Source organism: Chiroxiphia lanceolata, chromosome Z (assembly GCF_009829145.1).
Source record: "Chiroxiphia lanceolata isolate bChiLan1 chromosome Z, bChiLan1.pri, whole genome shotgun sequence".
NCBI lineage: Eukaryota > Metazoa > Chordata > Aves > Passeriformes > Pipridae > Chiroxiphia > Chiroxiphia lanceolata.
This window is the reverse complement of record NC_045671.1, coordinates 52,765,167-52,786,813: the sequence shown is the minus strand read 5'-3', so window position 1 is coordinate 52,786,813 and position 21,647 is coordinate 52,765,167. Positions and strand designations below refer to the sequence as shown.

The 21,647-nt window shown below is 36.9% G+C and overlaps 1 protein-coding gene across 8 annotated transcripts in view; it reads left to right on the top strand.

The window, feature by feature from the left end:
• Positions 1-21,647, top strand: part of KIAA0825 (KIAA0825 ortholog) — a 247,602-nt gene that overhangs the window by 19,980 nt on the left and 205,975 nt on the right. For 7 of the 8 annotated variants that reach the window (XM_032675846.1, XM_032675851.1, XM_032675850.1 and 4 more), the window contains one exon: positions 15,288-15,427. In XM_032675846.1, coding sequence (XP_032531737.1) covers positions 15,297-15,427 — 131 coding nt within the window. In that variant the 5' untranslated portion in view covers positions 15,288-15,296. Of the gene's footprint in view, positions 1-14,621; positions 14,667-15,287; positions 15,428-21,647 lie in introns of all 8 variants that reach the window. The other variant, XM_032675845.1, reaches the window with a different exon arrangement.

Below are 21,647 nucleotides of genomic sequence, written 5' to 3'. Positions count from 1 at the left end.
ATGGGAGAGCTGCCTTTCCTGAATATGCAGATTTTACCATGTTACTCAGCCAAATGCCTGTAATTTTGAAAATATCCCTATTCTTTTGGAATCCATCTCTTGTTTCCTGGTGTCTAGTATACATCAAAGGGGAGATTAGTTGAATCAAGCTACATTTTCTACTGTCTATTGTCTGTGGAATGAGTCTTAAGGGCAAGGAGAGGGAAATAATAAACTCAAAAACTACCATTTCAGTATTTGCAGTGTTTTCAAGTATAAAAAGTAAGATAATTGTTTAGAGGTTCAGAACACACCAGATCAGAGGAGATGCTCCTGGCGACAGTGAATATGAATTATTTTGTAAACTTCCAGAGTTAATGTCAGATTCCTCATTGCTTGTCCATGTTAGCATGTAATAGTTGTACTGTTTTATTTGTAATATAAACAATGGAAATGCATTTCACAATTCATACAATGTAGTATTTTTACTGCAAGTGTAATACGCATTTACATTTTGGCATAAGGTAGTCTGTGAAGATGTAATTTAATATTTCAGTTCCTACTGAGATGTGTAATTCAGCTTACATTCCTTTCCTTGTATAATTAATTTTTAGAGCAGAGCTTTCAGTTGTGGCAAAGGTGTGTTTTTATAATTTTTTCTTTAAAGAATTTAATGTACACCAGTATTTTTAATTAGCAGAAGTTCTCTTCCCAGTTCTTCCTCCCTGCAAAGATTAATTCATACAAATAAGGGAAAGGGCTTGGAATCTTTTATGGAGAAATGGAGATGAGGATACCAAAGGCTTTTGGTGGGCCTCTACAGAGGCCACGGTCAGCAGAATCTACTCCACACAGTGATTAAACACTTGTTGATTTCTAAGGGATACTCTCCCCTTTACATTTCTGCCAATGTTTTGTGTAAAGGGATGATTTATTTTGGTAGTACGGAGTGGCTTTTGTTCCTGGAACCACTGGAGTTAGAAACTAGTGCTATATTTTGGTAAAATATTAGTCTCCTGCCTTTTTCTAATACTAACTGTTAATAGCTTGTTGGAATAGTAAAATAATGTAAGCAGAAGAAAAATTGTAAAGTGAGGACATTATACTAAATAAGCATTTTCAGTAGTTTTAAAACTTCTTGGTAGGATGTCAAAGTGAAGTAAATTTCTACATTTCAGAAGTCAAGTAAATGAAATGAAGTTGAATAAAAAGTACATGAAAAACAAAAGTATTTTGTATTTTTCTCTATTAAATGTTACTCTTCCATCATAATTATTTTTATACCGTAGAGGATCATCTTCTTATTTATCTAGCAGGGACTCCTGTACCTGTTTTGAGAAAATACTGAGATCTCTTAGTAGTTTTGAACTGAGAATTTTTTAACACTGAGAAGCTCTTGAAATTAATACTTGAAGAAAGAGATTCTGTTACTAAATTATGTTCGTCTTCAGTAGCACAAATAACATCCAGATTCACTAGTTATATCTTTTTAACAAGTTAAATGAGAGAGAATTAGAGTTATTTTCTGGCACCTATTCTGGTATCCGTTATAATGATGCAAGCCTGATGACTTACTTGCATATTAAGAAGGGGTCTTGAAGTTGCAGCCTGGAACTATGGATGATTGAAGTTATATCTGAGAAATAAATGACAAAAAATTTAGTCAAGATCAACAGTAGAATTTGTGAGAAAAGACAATGAATATGTGGTATTGAGAAATACGGTTACTTCAAATGAGGATGTGCCCATCAGTCAAGGTGAGGCTCATCAGTTCTTGTGGCAGTTCACGTAAGCAGGGCATGTAAGAAGGCACAGTCACCCTCCCAGCTCCTGAGGCAAGCTCCCCTAGTGGTTTTTGCTTACCTAGCTAGAGCAGGCCCAAAAATGGATTCCACGTAGTTGAAAGCTGTTGCTAGAAGGAGAGTGGTGACCCAGATGGAGCTCCCTCAGAAGCATGCAGCTGTCCAGGTCTCCAGCTGCAGGGAGTGTTTGAGCCTGGCCCGTTTGTCTGTGACCAGGTGGATGATCTGCTCAGCCTAGTGGCAGAGCTTGAAGAGGAAGTGGAGAGGCTGAGGAGTATCAGGGAGCATGAGAGAGAAATATGCTGGTGGAGTCACACGCTTCCATCCCTGAGAGAAATGCTGCAGGTGGAAGCTTGGCAAGAGTCAGAGGAAACCCGATGCTCTCTCCTTCAGGCAGAAGGAGGAGAATGGAGGCAGGTCCCTAGTGAAGTCAGCAGGATAATCTGCTCCCAGTCTCACTTGCCTTTCCAAGTTGCACTTATGGAATAGATACGAGGCTCTGAAACTTGAGAGTTGGGCAAATGATAGTGAAGGTGAAGGTCTAGAAGGTCTACCCTGGGGGTTACCCAGAGCAAGTCAGTCAACCAGATGCATTACAACTACACCTGTTAAGAAGGAAAGAAGGGTAGTTGTTGTAGGTGACTCCCTTTTGAGAGGAACTGAGGGCCTATATGCTGACTGGACCCATCCCACAGGGAATTTTGCAGCCTCCCTGGGGTTCGGGTAAGAAATATTACTGGAAGACTTCCAGGACTTATTCAGCCCTCTGGTTATTACCCACTTTGGGTTGTCCAGGTCAGCAGGAAGAGATTGAGAAGTCCTAGGACAATTAAAAGGACTTTAGGATGCTGGTGACTGATTGAAGAGACAGGAGCTCAGGTGGTGTTTTCCTCAATCCTTTTGGTAGCAGGGAAGAATGTTGAAAGGAACAGGAGAACCCACCTGAATCAACACATGGCTTAAAGACTAGTGCCATCTGGTCTTTAAGCTTTTGTTGGCTAACAAAAGCTAAAACAAGCTAAATGTTGGCTTTTTTGGTCATGGGGCAGTTTATACAGCACCCAGCTCACTAGAGAGAGATGGTGTTGACCTGTCTAGAAGGGGGAAAAGGATTCTAGCCCATGAGTTGACAAGGTTGATTGAGAGGGCTTTAAACTAGGTTTGAAGGGGGAAGGGGATAAGACTGGGCTCACTAGACATGAGCCTGGAGGCACCATGCCAGCGTTGGGGGTGAAATCAGTAGCCCAGCTGAAGTGCATCTATACCAATGCACACAATAAGGGTAACAAACAGAAGGAGCTGGAAGCCATTGTGCAGCAGGAAAGCTATGCCATAGTGACCATCACAGAGACATGGTGAAATGACTGCATAACTGGAGTGCAGTGGATGGTCAGGAACTCTTCAGAAGGGACAGGTTAAGAAGGAGAGGCAGTGAGAGGGCTCTCTACATTAAGGGAGTGTTTTGACTGTATAGAGCTCAAGGATAGTGAAGATAAGATTGAGTGCCTATGGGTAAGAATCAGGGGGAAGGCTAACAAGGCATTCTGGTGGGACTGTTAAAGATCACTCAACCAGGTTGAACAGGCATATGAAGTATTCTATAAGCAGCTGGCTGATGTTTCATGACTTCCAGACCTTGTTCTTGTGGGAAATTTTAGCCTGCTGGATGTCTACTGGAAACTCAGCGCGGAGAGGAGGCAGTGTAGGAGGTTCCTGGAGCGTGTGGAAGATAACACAGTGGCAAGAGAGCCTCTTGGGGTAGTGCTCTGCTAGACCTGCTGTTTATGAAGAGAAATGTGGTGGTCAGAAGCCATCACAAAATTATAGTTTTTGACTCTTGATGAAGTACGGAAGGGGGTCAACAAAGCCTCTATCTTCAACTTCTGGAGGGCAGATTTTGGCCTGTTCAGGACACTGATTTGGAGAGTCCCTTGGGATACAGTCCTTAGTAACAAAGGGATCCAGGAAGGCTGGAAAGACAGAAATCTTAAAGGTGCAGGAGCAGGCCATCCCTGTGTGCTGAAAACCAAGCCACTGGGGAAGAAGGTTGGCCTGGCTGAACAGGGAGATTTTGCTGGAACTTGGAGGGGGAAAAAGAGAGTTTATGATATTTGGAAGAAGGGGCAGGCAACTCAGGAAGAGTACAAGGATGTCATTAGGTCATGTAAAGAGAAGGAGAGGGAAAAGCTCAGATAGAACACAATCTGGCAACTGCTGTGAGAGATAATAAAAAGCATTTATATAAATACATTAACGACAGAAGGAAGTCCAAGGAAAATCTCCATCCTTTATTGGACAAGGGGAGGAAGCATTGTCACCAAGGATGAGGAAAAGGCTGAGGTACTTAATGCCTTCTTTGCCTCTATCTTCAACAGAAAGAACTGTTATCCTTAGGGCAGTGAGTCCGTTGAAGTGGTAGATAGGGATGTGGAGCAGAATAGGCCCCCTGCAGTTCAGGAGGCAGTAGCTGGTGACAGGGGGTACCACTTAGACAAAACAAGTCTATGGGGCCAGATGGGATTCACCTAAGGGAGCTGGCAGAAGAGCTTGCCAAGCCACTCTCTGTCATTTACCATTAGTCCTGGTTAAGGAGGGAGGCCCCAGACAACTGGAGGTTGGCCAATAAAACACACGTCTACAAGAAGAGTTGGAAGGAGAAACTGGGGAAATAAAGTCCTGTCAGCATGACCTCAGTGCCAGGATAGGTTATGCTGAGTGTTATCATGTGGCACATACAGAACAACCAGGGAATCAGCCAGTATGGGTTTTAGAAAAGGCAGGTCCTGCTTGACCAACCTGATCGCCTTTTATGACCTGCCTGGTAAATGAGGGAAAGGCTGTGGATGTGTCTACCTTCAGCAAAGCCTTTGACACTGTCTCCTGTGACATTCTGCTGGAGAAGCTGGCAGCCCCCAGCTTGGACAGGTGCACTCTCCACTGGATTGAAAACTGGCTGGATGGCCGGGCCCAGAGAGTGGTAGCAAATATGTTGCATCCAGTTGGCAGCTGGTTGCTAGCAGGATTCCCCAAGGCTCAGTTGTGGGCCCCAATCCTGTTTAATATCTTTATTGATGGTGTGGACAAGGGAATCAAGTCTACCCTCCATAAGTTTGCAGACAGCACTAAATTGGGCAGAGTGTTGATCTGCTGGAGGGTAGGAAGGCTCTGTAGAGGCATCTGGACAGGTTAGATCACTGGGCCAAGGTCAGCTGTATGAGATTCAATAAGACAAAGTGCTTGTTCCTGCACTTGGATCCCATCAACCCCATTGCAGTGCTACAGGCTGGGGGAAGAGTGGCTGGAAGGCAGCCCAGCAGAAGAGGACCTGGGTGTGGTGGTTGACAGCTGGGTGAACATGAGCCAGCAGTATGAGTAGGTGACCAAGAAGGCCAATGGCATCTTGGCCTGCATCAAAGATAAGTTACATGTGGAATAGCATTGTCTTCCTTTTGAACAATTATTCCAGTTATTTTTGATTGAGTATAAAAGTATGTGATTATCTGTGAAAAATCTTGAGATTCAGTCATACAGCAGCTACTGCAAGGTAAAAATACCAGCTGGATGTTTTGAGAGCTAATAAATCCACAGGTTTGCTAAGAACTTACACTCTGTTTTCTTTCAGTCATCTGTTTGAAATAATCTGACAAGAACATGAACAAGAACATGGACATTACACTGATGCTTTTATAAAATAATTTAAACCAAATCAGTGCTGCAAAAATTAATTTCTTTGGATCTATAACTTACCCAGTTTAAGGAAGGGTAAGTGTGTAAGTTTAAGGAAGTGTGTATTTGTAAACTATTAATGTTTACACTGTTGCCTTCCTAAAAACTATGTAATAGTTCTTTAAAGTTATAATTTATCTAATTTTTTCTTACTTCTTTCCTAATGAGTATTGTACCCAGATTATGTCTGATTGAACTTTTGGTATTTGGAAGTCCAGCACAGAAACATCTGGCCTTATGTCTCATGATCTATAAAACTTGCCATCTTTTATACCGTAGGAATCATAGTCTGTTGTCATACTATCTATACTTTGGCTAACACATAAGCTTAGGCAATCACGTTTTGTGGTAGTTGGGAATAAAATGCTAGGCCAGAAAACTGTGTATTTGAGGATTTGCTTGCCCATTTAGCCTGCTATATTCAATAGAGTGGCAGCTGGATGTGAGGAACACAGCCAGTGAAAAACATGGTATAATTTAAAAGACTCTGTAACCTTAGGGAGTGTTAACAACTGGTGTAATTGATACTTATGTCAGTGTGGCAGCATTTGGTTATGAAGAGAGAAAGCAATGACATTTTATTTCTAAAGTGTTTATTTTTTAAAAAGAAGTTAATAAACATGTACAAAATGTTTATTTGCTAAGTTTTTATTAGTGATTTTTTTTATAGAAGTGAACTATTTCTTATATAATATAGGAGGCACGAAGAAGAAAATCCCTTATGTGAAGAATTACTCTCAGTGCCTCACTTTTCTGGAAAAAGTGAAAACTCAAAAAAAAAAGTGGTAGAAAACAAAATTTGAATAGTTAAAATAATTTGATATGCAAACTTCTAGATGAAACATACCCAGTATAATCAATGCATTTAATATAATTGAAGATGACAAAAGGTAGCCTTTATGCTATGATTTTTAACTAGGCTTTAAGAATTTTGTTAACTAAAAGGGGAAAAAAAGGAAAATGACAGAAACAAATCAGAAAGCTGTACAGCTGTGTCCTTGTTCTGGCTGGGACAGGATTAGTTTTTTACAGTAGCTGGGAGGGGTCTGGCTAAGGCCTAGATATTATCCTATATCACCTCAATACCAGGGGTGGAGCAAAGGGAGTCTTCTGGTCAGGTGTAGTGCGGCGGTGGTTCACATATTGCAAGTTCTCGTGTGGTGAGCTTTCTCACGTGTAAATTGTTCGCCTTTCTTGTACATCCTTTTATTATTATTGTTCCTGTTACTGTTCATTTTTCTTATCTCATTGCTGTTTCCAGTAAATTTTTCTTATCTGAACTCATAATCTTTACCTTTTGTACCTCCAATTCTCCACTCTATCCTGCTGCAGGGGGAGATGGGAGTGATCCTGTGTTTCATGATTTGGAGTGGTTTCAGTGGAAACACTAGATTGGGAACACCATTCCTAAACCATGACAACATGGTAAAAGCATTCAGTATTATAATTTTACTTATGGGGTGGGTTTTTCTCAAGGAGAGAGAAAAAGAAGCTTAACAGTGCTTTTGAAGGTGACAAACTGAAGAAACAGCATTATATGGCTGCATTATGCTTTAAAGTTTGAGGGATGTATTGGGCAATAAGTAATATTGCATGAAACTTTACAAGGTGAGTTATACCATCAAAAAAAAAATTAAACATTTCATTTAAGAAATGAACAATTAAAAAAATAATTATCTTTAATGGACATTTACAGTTACGAGTGAAATGTTTCATATGACCCTATGTAGAATTTAGTAATAATGTAATAATAGTATTTGGGGAAAAAACCCAAATCCATTACATTTATAGTACTAAATAAGCTTTTAGGACTGTGACTATAAACGTGGAACAACTTAAGAGACATCTCTGTGGAGGGCTTTTGTATTTAATTTTTTTATAATGGACATCTTTAAAGCTCTCAGCTTTAAATTGAGTAGTAACGAAAGAAAATAGAATGTGTGGCAATGAAGGGACTGATACAGCCTACCTTTTAAAAGCTGTGGTCACAGACCTTTTTTGTATTTCTTTTTAAATATAATAGTTTCATTGGAAGGCTATTTCCTGTTCAAATTGTAACAACTCTGTGTCTGATGTACTGAGCTACAAGACCTTAAAGGTCTTGATATTTCTCTTTTTTAAATACCATAGTCGTTAAAGAGTATTGTCTCAGGATGGAGAATTTTTCCAATAAACAAGAAAAGAAAAGGCTTTTATGGTCTAGTATAGAAGTAGCTAGTATGGATTTGTAAGGTTTTTAGTTGAAAATTATATACTTTTGGTACTTTACCAGTGTGTTAAAAGATAAGTTCTTTCAGTACAGTTTTTATAAATCTGTACAGTTTTAGACATTAATGTCAAGCAAGGCAGGAGTTCTGTAGCAGCTGCTTTTCCGAGCATAGTTCTGTGAAGGATTTGCCTCTTCTTTCTGAGTTTCTAAAGTGACACAAAGTGAGAAAGCTCAAATATTATGCCTAAATAACATTTCTTATTGCCACAATTAAAAAGGCAGCTCTGCAGAGGATGCACCATACATACCTTATGTTCCTGTTCTTCCAGAGAAAAACCACAATACCATGCAGTCTTTCTGGGGAAAGTAATTGTTGTTCTCACACATTTTCCCATACCACTATGCAAATTTGTCTCAATATGTATGATCCTCATCTAAAGCAGTTGAAAATAAACTAGATACTATAGTCTATTTTGAAATTATTCTTTTATATTTTATATATATTTTATATTTTCTTGGCTAAAAAGATTCTAAGAAAACATACAGTAGGTATTTTTAATTAGGCTTCTAAGAATCTCTTTTCTGTGCTTTAGTGATTGCATTAGTCTACTGATTGGTAATTATTGTTGTAATTGAAAAGTATTTCTAAAACATCCATCATTCATAAAACATATTCATTTAACAATTATATTGATTGATGTAGTCTTAACTGGAGACAATGCCAGACTAATTCTGTCCTGTGTTTGTGTATGGCAATGGCAGAAAAGTTGATTAATGAATTTTTTTTGATAAAGCCTTAAACCATACCTAAAGAAGACATAATTGCACCAGGTTTATCCTTTTCTTAAAAAAACTTGTTAAATATAATAGAACTGCAGGCACAAAGAAAAATTCTGAGAAGAGGCATCTTGAATCTGGAAAACCAGAAAAGGAAAAAAAAAAACTTGCAGTTGTATACAGACAGTTGTCAGACTTATGTGTTTAGTAACTGTACGACTAATAAGGAGATAAGGAGAACCACTAGATTTAGTGGATCGATTCCGAATGTTTATGGACTTCTTGTCTAAGAGTGGTTTGTTTATAAATGTTGAATCTTGGATGTTGGGATCACTTTAGAATTCTTGCTGCAGGATAACCAACTGAGACAAAGATGATGCAGGACCATTTCACTCAAGAGCTACTCAGAAAATGGCCATTTCTTCTTTACTTAAGGTTATGAAATCACATTATCCTTTATTCCTTTCTTCTGCCATAACTATTCAGGAGTTTCATTGCAACTCCAGATGGCATGTTCCTCTTTTGAAGTCACTGCCTTTAACCAGTAGCGTTTGATTAAGTTTACGTAAATGAGAATTCTCCTCTTGTCTTTGAACATTTCTTACCAGTCCCAAGTACCAGCAAATCCAAAAAAGTGCTGATTCCTTTGCTTTCTATTCTCAACATTTTGCTTTCTGTGGCTCAAAGAACTAGGGAGAGACAATAGGCAGAAAACATGATTTTAGTTTTAAATTCTTGTGCCTAGAAGTGCCTAGAAAACAGGACTAAGCTGCGTAGTTTGAAAAACCCATTGATATTAAAAATAGTAGTATATGTTATTTGTCAAAAACGTGCATTTTCACAGTCCTTTTTCAAGGCTTTTGACAATATTATGATTCAATGGCTGCTATAGCTGCCTTAGAGCACTGCATTCTCATATTACAGCTTTAGATGGAAGGCACAACTTTCTCTTTCATCCACAGTGAGGACTGTGTTTCTTCAGTTATATTTAATTCCCACTCTCTTATTGGTGACTGTTATAATATCAGAATTTGGGAGAAAAACTGTTTTCAATAGGGTTACAAATTTAATTAGAGATAATTAGAATCTCTCTTTGAAAAATATAAAGAACATATCTTAAGTGTGTGGTGGATAATAATTGATGACTATAAAAGTAACATTTAAGTGTAAGTTTATGACAACAGCAAATGTGGAAAGTCTGCAGGGGGAACAATGCAAGATGATTTTGTTAAAACTTGCTTCAAAGTTCTTTGTGGCATTCAAAATATTTAGTAAGTAAAACCATCATGAAGACTGTTTTGGCTTTGGGGGTTTTTTTGTATGCAATAAACGTCTTTTTTTACTGGAAGAATATGGTATTCTTTTTGTAAATGCTGTGTATGCTTCAGCAAAGTGTGGGAAGTAGGTGAAAGGTAACTTGGAAAATTTAAATAGAGATCTTGAATACATATTAAAAGAAACAAATATGGATTATGTTCTTTTCTAGAAAGAATTTTTAATTTCTTCCTTTTCTTTTACGAGTCTTTATTTTAAACAGTAATACAATTTTAAAGGATTTTTACCACAGAAAATTGGGTGAAAAGATTTTACTGTGTCAGAGTAGAGCTCAAGAAGTTATAGTTTTTAAATGGATTTCTTGTGTAAGCTCTACATGGTTTTCAAAAAAAATTAAATATTCAGTCTACTTATACATTCAAAACAGTAGGAATTTCAGATTGAATAGTAGTATCTCAGGCCAGTGCCATCACTGCTGCTGCCTGCTGTGTGATTACAGATGACATCTTCTGTGCTGTAAAGCAGCTGGAAACAGTTATGCAACTAAAAATAGACAAAGGAAATGATTGTTAAGGTGATGGTTTGAAAGTGTAAGCTGAGTTATGAAAAATCTTACCAATTCTCTTATCCCCTTTTAGCTTTGCTAGGGCAATAAAGAAATATATTCTGTAAGATAAGAAGCAGTATCAGAAAAAAGCTTCAATGATTTGGCTAATTTTCTGTACTTATGGTGCTGCAGTTTGGCATATCCCTGTTTTCAAATTGTGGATACATTGACATCCTTTTTTTAAAATAGTGCCTAGTGGCAACAATTTTCTTTTATTGTCCTGCATATGGATGGAATGGGAGCTCTAGAGGTAAAACTCGTATAATGTTAGAGGACATTCTCAAATATTTAGATTGGCTGTAAAATAATCCAGAAAATTTGATAGCCCTGGTGCTTTGATTGTACCTAGTCAAAACATTTTGTGCTGAAGTGTGGAATATTATATATGGAAAAAATGTTGTTAAATTAAGAAATGTGTTAGGTTATAATTTCTAAATGTGCAAGTTACTGTTTAACTTAAAAATTAAAATGGTTATTTAAAAGTTATCTAGAAACGTGCTAAAGGTAATATTTGAAGTATTTGAAAATAAGGGTCTCATACAAGAATTAAAATAGTACATTGGCATTAACTGAAATTAATAATAGGTCATGAGTTCTTTAACTCTAGAATGACTTTAAAGACTGAATTGTGAAGTTGTAAAATAATGAGATTAGTTTTTACAAATCTTCATTTAGAAATCAGTGATTTGAACAAAAAATATCAGTCTACTAGTTTTTTATCCACTGAAGAGTTTTGTTTACTTAATGTTACATGCCACAGGTTGTGGGTTCTGTTAAATATCTACCAGTGCATAAGAAGTAGATTCTGTTTAGGATTAGATAATTTCTTCAGATTATTCCATAGGCAGTAATGTAGGTATAAAGGTCTACCTTTGGATTTTATTGAAACATTAATGGTTTCTTTTGTTTTGTTTTGCTTTTTTTTCTGAAAACTTACTGTGTATTTTATTCAAGTAGGTACTATAGTGCTCAGAAAGACAGGTCTCCTCAGATCTGCATCATATGAAATGTTATACTGCCTAACACTTCATATTTTACTTAGCATTTGCATAAATGTATGCAGGGCATTTGGAAACACATGAAAGTCTAACTTTTAGTTTTAAGCTTACCAAAGTGCTATCAATCATTATGAGAAACCATATCTAACTTTACACTTTCTACTTTAGTTCTGCTATGATTTTCTTGAACACATAAGTACTATGATTTTTTTCAAAGGGCCCAACAGCCCAGCTGATTAATTTTCCTCTAGAGCTAAGCAATTGATTCAGAGAAAATTCCAGGTAGACTGAAGTTTAAAACTGTATTTGGATTTTTTTTTTTGCCCCGCAAGGTGTTCTGTGCAACTGTAATACAAAATTTGCCTGACGTTCTCTATGAGTGATGCTGTCCTGTCACATCTGAAACCCACTGAAGTGATAGCAAGAATCTTAACTGGCTGAAGTGCATAGGGAAATAAAGGAGTAACAGTGATGAGTATTTACCAATAACTGACTCTGTAAACACAATGATTCTAAAAATGCTGGAATGAGTTTGTATGCTATGAATATGACCTATTAATGTTTTACCCAGTCTAATGAAGGACTCATAGCTTGTATTTAAAAAAAATAGTATGTGTGTCAAAAAGTGGGATATGTCTATTAGCTGCATTTCTACAGTATGTCTATGAATCTATAATTAAACATCGTGATTTATACGTACACAGAGATACAGTGTAGATGTGCATATTCAACAAAAGTGCTCATAAAAAAATCTATTCAAGAGTTAGGTACACACTGCTTTTACAAACTGTAGGTCTGAGAACAAATGCTTATTTTAGTAAATATAAACATTACAAAGTAATCTTAGAAATCCCATGGCGTTTCCTGTGTATGTTTGTACTGGAAGGTGAATTGTTTTATCAGAATGAAGAAATATCCAATTGGAACTAAGTATAATTTTATATAGGACTTCTGTGAGTACATTTCTTCCTTTTGATTGACATTAAAAAAGAAAACATACACACACGCAAAAGTGCTCTTCAGCTGTAAACATTATATGAATTGGAAAAGCAAGAAGTATCTGTTGTATTAACTTGACTGTTCCATAATATTTTTTCTAATAGGCCTAATGTTTTTTGGTAAAAATCATTTCTTAACATAAGTGGAAAATTGTTACAGTGATACCATGGGTTAAAATAAGAGACCTGAAAAATATTTCATTTTAAGCTAAATTGTACATAGCAATAGCTACTGAAGAGATTGACAGCTACATAACTTTTATGTTGATGAATGGTACTCTTAATATGTTTTGAAAAGAACTGGGCCTATTAAGATAGGGACTTACAGATTTGCACCGGAATCAGGTTCTCTAGGACCATTTGTCTCAAAATATACAATATTTCACTGTAATAGTAAATAGAAATATGACAGAATGATACCTTTTATGCAGCTTAATAAAGTGTTTAATCTTCTTTATAGAAAAAAATAGGTTATTAGTATCTTAAATACTTTGACAGAATTTGGAGTTTCAGAACAGAGTTATTTTCCCATATTATTCCTAATAATAAAAATTCTAAGAAATGGAATTTTTTCTTAACGAACATTGGCTTTTTTGCCATCAGAGGAGGGCTGTGTCATACTAACTCTCAGAGAGCAGCAATGATTGACTGCTCTTTTGAGCACTGGGAGTGAAGAGAGAAAAGCCAAATGGCAGGGAAGGGACCTTGCTGATGCCCATCCTGCTGCCTCCAAGGGAGGCAAGTGGGGCAGGCACCAGAGTGGTAGCCTAGTTCTGCTTAGAGTCCAGGTCATCAGACAGTTAAACTCTATTAGCGTACTGAAGGCCCTGACACTGGTTCCACTAAGTAACAGCAAAATTTCTGATCAATTGTGCTAATTTTTATCTTGATGTTCTTTTTTTTTTCTGAAACATTTTTATATTTTACTTCTTCCTATGATTAGAGAAAGTCTTGTATTAGATAAATTCTTAGATTTCTTAAGAAATTAATATTAACCATCTAAAACAGTATTTAAAGACTGAATAATCAAATGTTACTTTTTTCCCATAAACCAAGACTGAAAGAAATAATTGCTCTATTTTGACAAGTGAACCAAAGAAGTATGACATAGAAGTCTTGCAGGAATGCATGCATGAAAACAAGGTTGTCATGTTTACAAAATTATTCTTTTCGTATGGTGAATTTTTCAAACAGTAAACTATGCTGATATTTTTCTGAGGAACACAACGTTCTTTTGGCTATCCTTTAAGGAAAAGAGCTAGGAATAAATATAAATACACAATTTTGATTGTGCAGCTATTTTATGAAAACCTAAGTTGTTCCAAACTGTTACTATTTTTGCATTAACATATATCTGTTATACAGTTCCTTTTACAACAGTCATACTGTTCTGCAAGATAGTCAAATAAAGGACAGATTTGAGCTATAGGTATTGAATGGAGTTAGCATCACATTCTGTAGAAACTCTTTGAGATCCTTCTGAAGAGAAAAGGGATGTGTTACCATGTCTATAATAAGTAGTATCATACATGAAGAAAGAGCTTTATTTTCAGTATTCCTTTTATCTCAGTTCTGTAAAGCATTGTTTAATGTTTTCCATTTAACTTCTACTTTTAATTATGATGTCTTTTATTGCAGTAACATCTGTTAAGTCTTATATTCAAAGGCTGATCTTTCCTTGATATTTTATAAGATGTATTTGGTTTACATCCAAGCTTTTTCACCAGCAAGATGACAGAGTTTCAGCTACATCCCAAAATGTCAAAAGTCTTTGAATTGTTATTTGCGAAGGGGTATTCTGTAGCTTCTAAGAATTTAAGAAAACAGTATTTCCATGAAATATTTCATACTGTTGTGCTGTTAATTGAGAAGTGCGAGATATTAGACTTTAAAGGACCTTCGTATTTGTTTTGGAAGAGCAGAATCAGAAATGTGCAGTTCTGGTACTTGTAGGTCTACACTCCTATATGACCAAAACCTATCAAAAAACTTCAATCTGTTTTTCTAGTAGTGCCTCTTGATAAATTACCAATGAACACTGTAGTTGCTTTATAGAAAAATATTACTTGCAAGAAAAATAATGGATTTACTAATTTATTTTGTTGCCCAAACATTGTGTGCATCTGAATATTATGTTTGTTCCACATATAGTTGCTGCAGTATGAATAGTATTATTAAATACTAAATAGTAGACATTAGATATACTGATTAATAAGAAGTTTCCACTTTTTATGTAATTTTTTCCTTTAGTTTTGGTAATAAGTCATCACTGGTTGTAAGAACGACCTAAAACAGGTAAAAATAACTCCACTAATGCTTTGCTTCTGTTATAAAGACTCATGGGATTTAGTGTATTAGTTTGAATAGGCCAGTGGATTTAACCTGTGTTTTAGCAACACATTTGTTGAGTAAAATGAGTACAAAGCAAGATGACACTGGGTTTATGGTACATTATAGTGTTTTACTCTGGATTTTTGTGTTTTAAATATTTGCAATGTTGTGCGTAACTTCCAGAAAGTAGTTATGTATGGAAATTATAAGTACACAGAAAGTAATTTTACCCTCTAATGTATGTATTTTTAGTTTCCATTTATAATAGTGAGAATTTCTTGTTTAAATAAAAAAAAAAAAATTAAGAAAGCTACTACTGTGATTAAGGTAAAAGAACTGATTTCTTTAAACTGAAGAAATGCGAGATACTATGAAATTTATCTCAGCATTTATTTTACTGGTTTCCCTCTGTACCACTACTCAGAACCATGCATAAGGTGTACTATTCAACATTAATTTTATAATTCCATACATAAATTATTCCCTTGTTAATCTATACTTCCAGGGAACAAAACATTGTACATTTTGGTACTTCTAGTCTACCTCTTTTCATTATTTAACCATTTTGCTGTATCTGTTTTACAGATTCTAAAAATGGAATGGGGAGGAGAGTATTCACTTGATTCTTCCAATTTAGACTGTTTGTTAAATGTCCTTTCTGGAGAATTGGAATTTCAACAAATCCTGAGTGATGTTGATGAGAAAATAAAGAACAACTCTTCCAGGTAGAGTATTTTATTTGTATCCAAAATATTAATGAAAGTCATTACAAAGAAATGTGGCTTACCTTTTCTAGTTGTAGATTAAAATTCTGATAAATATTTCAACAGTAATTTTATCTAAACCACCTGAGCATTTAACAGATTTTTAATGCCATATAATTATTGTGCTATAGTCTTTCTCTTTATGGTACTTTTAACAGCTGAATCATCTTAATCTTAGGTTTTATTGCAGTAGGTGTGATAGTGAAGGAAGAAAATGTGAATTCACATGACAGTTGTGTTTCCTACAACTATTAGATGGAATTTTTATTCTATAAAAGAGCTAAAAAATTGACAAAAAGCAACATTTGAACTCAGTATGTTCTTTAAGCATTTGTAATGAAAGTAGAACAAGGGATTAAGTTAATATATGTAGAATTTATTATGTAATCTATTGTATTACCTATTTCAGTTAAAATTCTTGTTCTGCAATAGAAAGTTTTCTAAATAGAATTTGAAATATATTTCTTTGCCCACTTCTTTGTAACATACTGGTTTCCAATAATCAATGTTATAGAAACAATGACTTCTGAAAGAATTCATTGTTGATGCAGATTTTTTGCATGACTACAAAATAATCAGCTTAAGGTTCTGTGCCTTATTTCTGGCTTAATTCTTTAGTACCTTTTTAATACTTTGATTGTGAAAGATGCTCTTAAGTAAATAGACTTATTGTCCATTAAAAAAAATAAGTGTACATTCAGAGATACAACATATGACATAATTTAATACTGAATTTTGAAAATCCTCGCCCTTGGATAACAGTGCATCTTACATAGTTTTATGATTTCAAAGAACTCCCTTCATGACATCTGTTTTAAGACTGTATAATTTTAATGTAGCTCACATTTGTGAGAGGAGGTCTTTGCTGTTCCCAAGCAGCTTGCTGAAGAATGGAAGTAAACCATTGCCTTATCTTGCTGAAAACTGACTTGGATCACTCTGAGTTATTGTTATATTGGTTATGCCAGGCTGAGAGATTTTCCGGGAGGAGGGGGTTATTTATATCACTCTCATCTCATATTTTCATTTAAAAACTTAGTGTTTACTGAAGTATTTACAATATTAATAATCCCAGGGTAATAATGATATTGAAGATCTGGGAAGTATGCTGTTGAGGACCACTGCATAGTACAATTTCATGTTACAATTTTTCAGCAGTTGACATGAGTGAAACGTAGATACTTACATAGAGTTTAGTTGACGTCATAACGCAGTTAATTACACAGGTAATTAAGTTTTGAGTGTCTATGGTCTTATGTATCTGGAAAAAACAGAAACAGCATTTTTTGCAGAACCGTTGTCACCTCTTCAACTACCAAATAAAAGTGATTTTGTTGTCATTATGCAGAGACAGCCTTAGAGTTAGGAAGATTATTATCAAGATGAACGTTTAGAATTAATGCTTTACTACTGTTTTCAGTTTCAGTGTGTGTAAAATGTATGCTGCTTGTGGAGAAAACTTTTAGCTGTGGGAAAGCAAGCCAGCTGTCCATTCCTTTTAGTGGTAATTTATGTCACTTACCATTTTGTGTTACATTTTACATTAACGTCATCACAGTGGAACTGTTCTGAGGAAGGCTGATTGTGATTTGTACCTAGTCCTACAATTTAGAAGGACCTTTCATTGTAAGTTTTGTAAGATCCTAAAGATATTTTATCAAAGGAGAGCATGGAGCTGGATTGCCAGGAGAAGTTTTGTATTTTTGCTGAATTGACACCTAAACTAGTTTTTAATCTAATTTTCACAAGGAAAAAGAAAAAGTAGCTCTGTAGTTACCAGCTGATATTTTGCTTCTCTAATATGTCAGTTTCAGAAATGGAGAAGAGTTTAAAAGGAGATGGTGACAGCAGCTGATGTGACTTTTAAATTAAAAAGAGTCCTTTTATTGCAAATATCTTAGAGGTATCATGGAATTAAATAATTTTCAAGTTATCGTTGATCTTTGTGAGTGGTATGATAAGAGCAGATCTTTGTGCTATGGTGATACAGTTGAAATACAATACATTTTTCATCAGATAGATTTATGCTTTTATTAGACCACCAAGAATGAACACAATTGTATATAGCATATATATATTTTTAAAAATGAAACATTGTATAAAAAATTGTGAGACAAAAGTTTGTAAATCACTTGAATGGTCGTTTATCGCCTTCCTACTGAATAGATTTTATTAAATTGTGTGACATGGCAAATCAGATATGCTTTTCAGCAGTTGAATTTCCTTCCATGTTTTTCTATTATACCAATTCTATTTGGTGCTATAACAAAACAAAGGTTGTCTGTGTGAAATTGTTTTATTTGTAAATTTGAAGGTAGTAAGTGGTTCATTCATTCACTATTATATAACAGTTTTTTCCCCGGCTGGCCCCAGCCACACCGAGGGGCTTTCTCCCCGGCTGGCCCCACCATGCCAAGGGGGCTTCTCCTGGTGACCATGGGGGCTGCAGCCCCGGAGGACAGGAGAGGAGGAACTTCAGAGTGCACAGAGGTTTACCAGTCCAATTTGCGGGAGGGGTAGGGGTAGGGGGTCTGACGGGCCATGGGGTCCCCAGACAGATGGGAGGGTGGACGGAGCAGTCCTGCTTGGAGGGTTGTGGGTGGGCAGTGCAATAGAGACCTGTAGTAAAATATGTCCATGGGCAGGATGGGCTCACTAGCCTACCAGCAGTCATCCTAGGAGAAGGACAACTCTATTTCCAAACCTGGGCAGACGGAGCTCACTTGGCCCTGTAAGGCCATCCATCCAAGAGAAGGATACTCTAATTAAACCTACGTCCTGAGGACCTCACTGTCACCATCCAAGCTCACTAGGCCCTGGCAGATGAACCTTAGGATCAAAGGGTGAGTCCAGTTCTGCTCATGCTGCGTCTCACCTAAAAAATCCATTGCACAGGCTCGAAGGATATGTCCACATTTGCAAAGCCCTGTAGCGATAGGTGAGGGTCAAAACGGCAGATGATAAGGTGCACTGGGAGCCGCAGACCCAACCCTGCATGCAGGAGGTTCGGGACATTGGTCGCCTGAGACTGCCCCTGGAGATGAGAGTCTCTTTCGGCAGCATCCTGAATGACCAAGCAGCCTTTTTCAAGGAAATCACTCATTGCTCCACACAGAGAGAGGCCTGGAAAAGATGACCTAACCAAAACTCATCTCCACCTTCCACCCAATTGGTTAACTATGGCCAACAGGCATCTTCTGATGCGGTCAAACAAAGTCTAAGAAACAAAGGCATACACCTGCCTTCAAAGGTGTACCCAAACTGACACTTGCATGCTGGAACATCAGAACCATGCTTGATACTGTGGATAGTGGACACCCTGAGCATCGTTCTGCCCTAATTGCCCACAGACTGTCATGTCTCAATATTGGCATAGCTGCTCTCAGTGAAGTTCGTCTCCACGAGGAAGGTAGCCTTAGAGAACATGATGCCGGTTACACACTCTATTGGTCAAGTAAACCCAGAACCGAAAGGCATCTCTCAGGAGTTGGCTTCATGATTAAAAACTCTGTTGTCCCTAAACTCGAAATTCTGCCAAGAGGTCATTCTGACTGCATTATCTCCCTACGCCTTCCACTACACAACAAGCAACACGTTGTCCTCTTTAGTATATATGCCCCAACTCTCCAAGCTGACCCTGCCAAAAAAGATAAATTTTACACTGTCCTGCACTGCCTTACCCAAAAGGTTCCTGCAGATGATAAGATCATTATCCTTGGTGATTTCAATGCCAGATTAGGAAAGAAATTTGAAGCCTGGAAAGGAGTATTAGGCAAGCATGGTGTTGGAAACTGCAATGATAATGGTCGCCTTCTGCTAGAGTTTTGTACGGAGCAGCAGCTCACCATCACCAACGCTATCTTTCAGCAGAAAAATAGTTTGAAGACAACCTGGATGGATCCTCGATCCAAGCATTGGCACCTCATTGATTATGTCTTGGTGCAACAGAGAGATGTTCATGCTGTAAACTTAACTTCCACCTTAAGTTCAAACCTAAAAGGGGTGGTATTCCAAGGAGGAGACTCCAAGTTAATGACCTTCAAACAGCTACAGTGAGAGACAGATTCCAGGCAAACCTTCAAAGTAGGCTCGAAGATCATTCCATAGATCCCTCTCCTGAAACACTTTGGCAACATATTAAAAATAGCATCCTGCAGTCCTCTGAAGAATCCTTAGGATTCTCCTTCAAGAAGAACAAGGACTGGTTTGATGAAAACAATCAAGAGATCCAGGAATTGTTGGTAAAGAAGAGAACTGCTCACCAAGCACACCTTGCACTGCCATCCTGTCATGTAAGAAAAGCAGCCTTTTGTCTTGCATGCAGCAAGCTCCAACAGAAACTTCGTGACATCCAGAACCAGTGGTGGATCAATCTAGCATGAAAAATTCAATTATGTGCAGATATGAGTGATTACAGAGGATTCTATAAGGCTCTGAAAACAGCATATGGACCTACATACCAGGTCCAGAGCCCTCTACTCAGTGCAGATAGTAAAATGTTTCTGACAGATAAAATCTCCATTCTGAATTGATGGTCTGAACACTTTCAGACTCTTTTCAGTACCAACTGTGTAGTCCAAGACTCAGCAATTCAGTCCATCACACAACAACCACTGAAGAATGAATTGGATATTGCCTCTACTATGGGAGAAACTCTTAAGGCCATACAGCAGGTGAAAACTGGCAAGGCAGCTGGGGTTGATGGAATTCCACCTGAAGTCTGGAAGCATGGGGACCAAGCACTCCATGCTAAGTTTCATGAGTTTGTGGTGCGTTGTTGGGAACTAGGCGAACTACCATCAGACCTTTGTGATGCAGTCATCATCACCTTGTATAAGAAGAAAGGAGATAAGTCAGACTGTTCCAATCATCAAGGTATTACTCTGCTCTCCATTGCTGGCAAAATCCTGGCAAGAATACTTTTGAACAGATTAATACCTGCTATAGCAGAAGAACTTCTACCTGAAAGCCAATGTGGTTTCAGAGCCAACAGGAGTAGCACAGACATGGTGTTTGTTCTCGGACAACTGCAAGAGAAGTGTAGGGAACAGAACAAAGGTCTCTCTGTAACCTTTGTTATCTCACCAAAGCTTTCGATAATTTGAGCAGAAAAGGTCTGTGGCAGATTTTGGAATGTTTAGGTTGTCCCCCCAAGTTCCTCAAAATGATCATCTCACTTCATGAGGATCAGCACGGCCAAGTCAGATATGACGATGCACTTTCTGAGCCCTTTCTAATAACTAATGGTGTGAAACAAGGCTGCGTTCTTGCACCAACTCTATTCACAATCTTCTTCAGCATCCGGGAAAAAACGGTGGAGGGAGAGGACGGGACACTGGGGAAAGAATTCCAACATCTCTTTTCAAACCTATGACACCTGAGAATTTAGTGCTTATGAAGATATTAGAGTAACGTACTAAAATCTTTCTCAAAATAGTAGCTGTCTAATCAATTCACTGGACTAATTGCTAGGAAGAAATAATTAAACTGAGAAAGGAATGTAATTTTTTTCCTGTGCAGGCTGTGTTGTCTTTGTGCATAATAACTGAACTTAGGATAGTTGTTCCTTACCAACTTGCTAGCTGGACATCTCAGAATTTCTCAGAAATTGGCTATTTTATTGACGTTAAGTTTCTTTACTCCAATATTCAGTGATTATAACTGTGTCAGTATCTTAGGTTAGTTAGCTGCCACATATATCTGCAGAATCAAATATTTGACTGCACTATAAAGTATCTCATTTCATTTCATATGAGCATATATGAGATGATGGCTTCTTAACCATTATTTGTCACTATTATGTTTTGGTCAATGGAGCTAAAAGACACAATTTACTGCCATTCTTCTGAAAGAATTTATCAAGGCTAAGCTTATATCTTGTGGACTGAAATATCTCAAGCCTTTAAAACAAGGCATGGAGTAGTTTGTAAAGTCCTTTCACCATATTCTGGGTCTTTGGTTTACATCCTAAGGTCCAAGACTAAAATAAGAAGATTTGAGAAAGTAAATTTTTTCAAGGCTTTTAGCCTGTAACTTTCAGACTCATATTTTAAAGAATTAATGGTTTTAAAAACAAGCATCAAGACATACTTGTCTTAGCAGAATGTTTCTGAACAAGTAATGTTTGTAGTCATTATTGTCATCAGTTTTTTATTACTGCTTACAAATGTTTAACTTCATT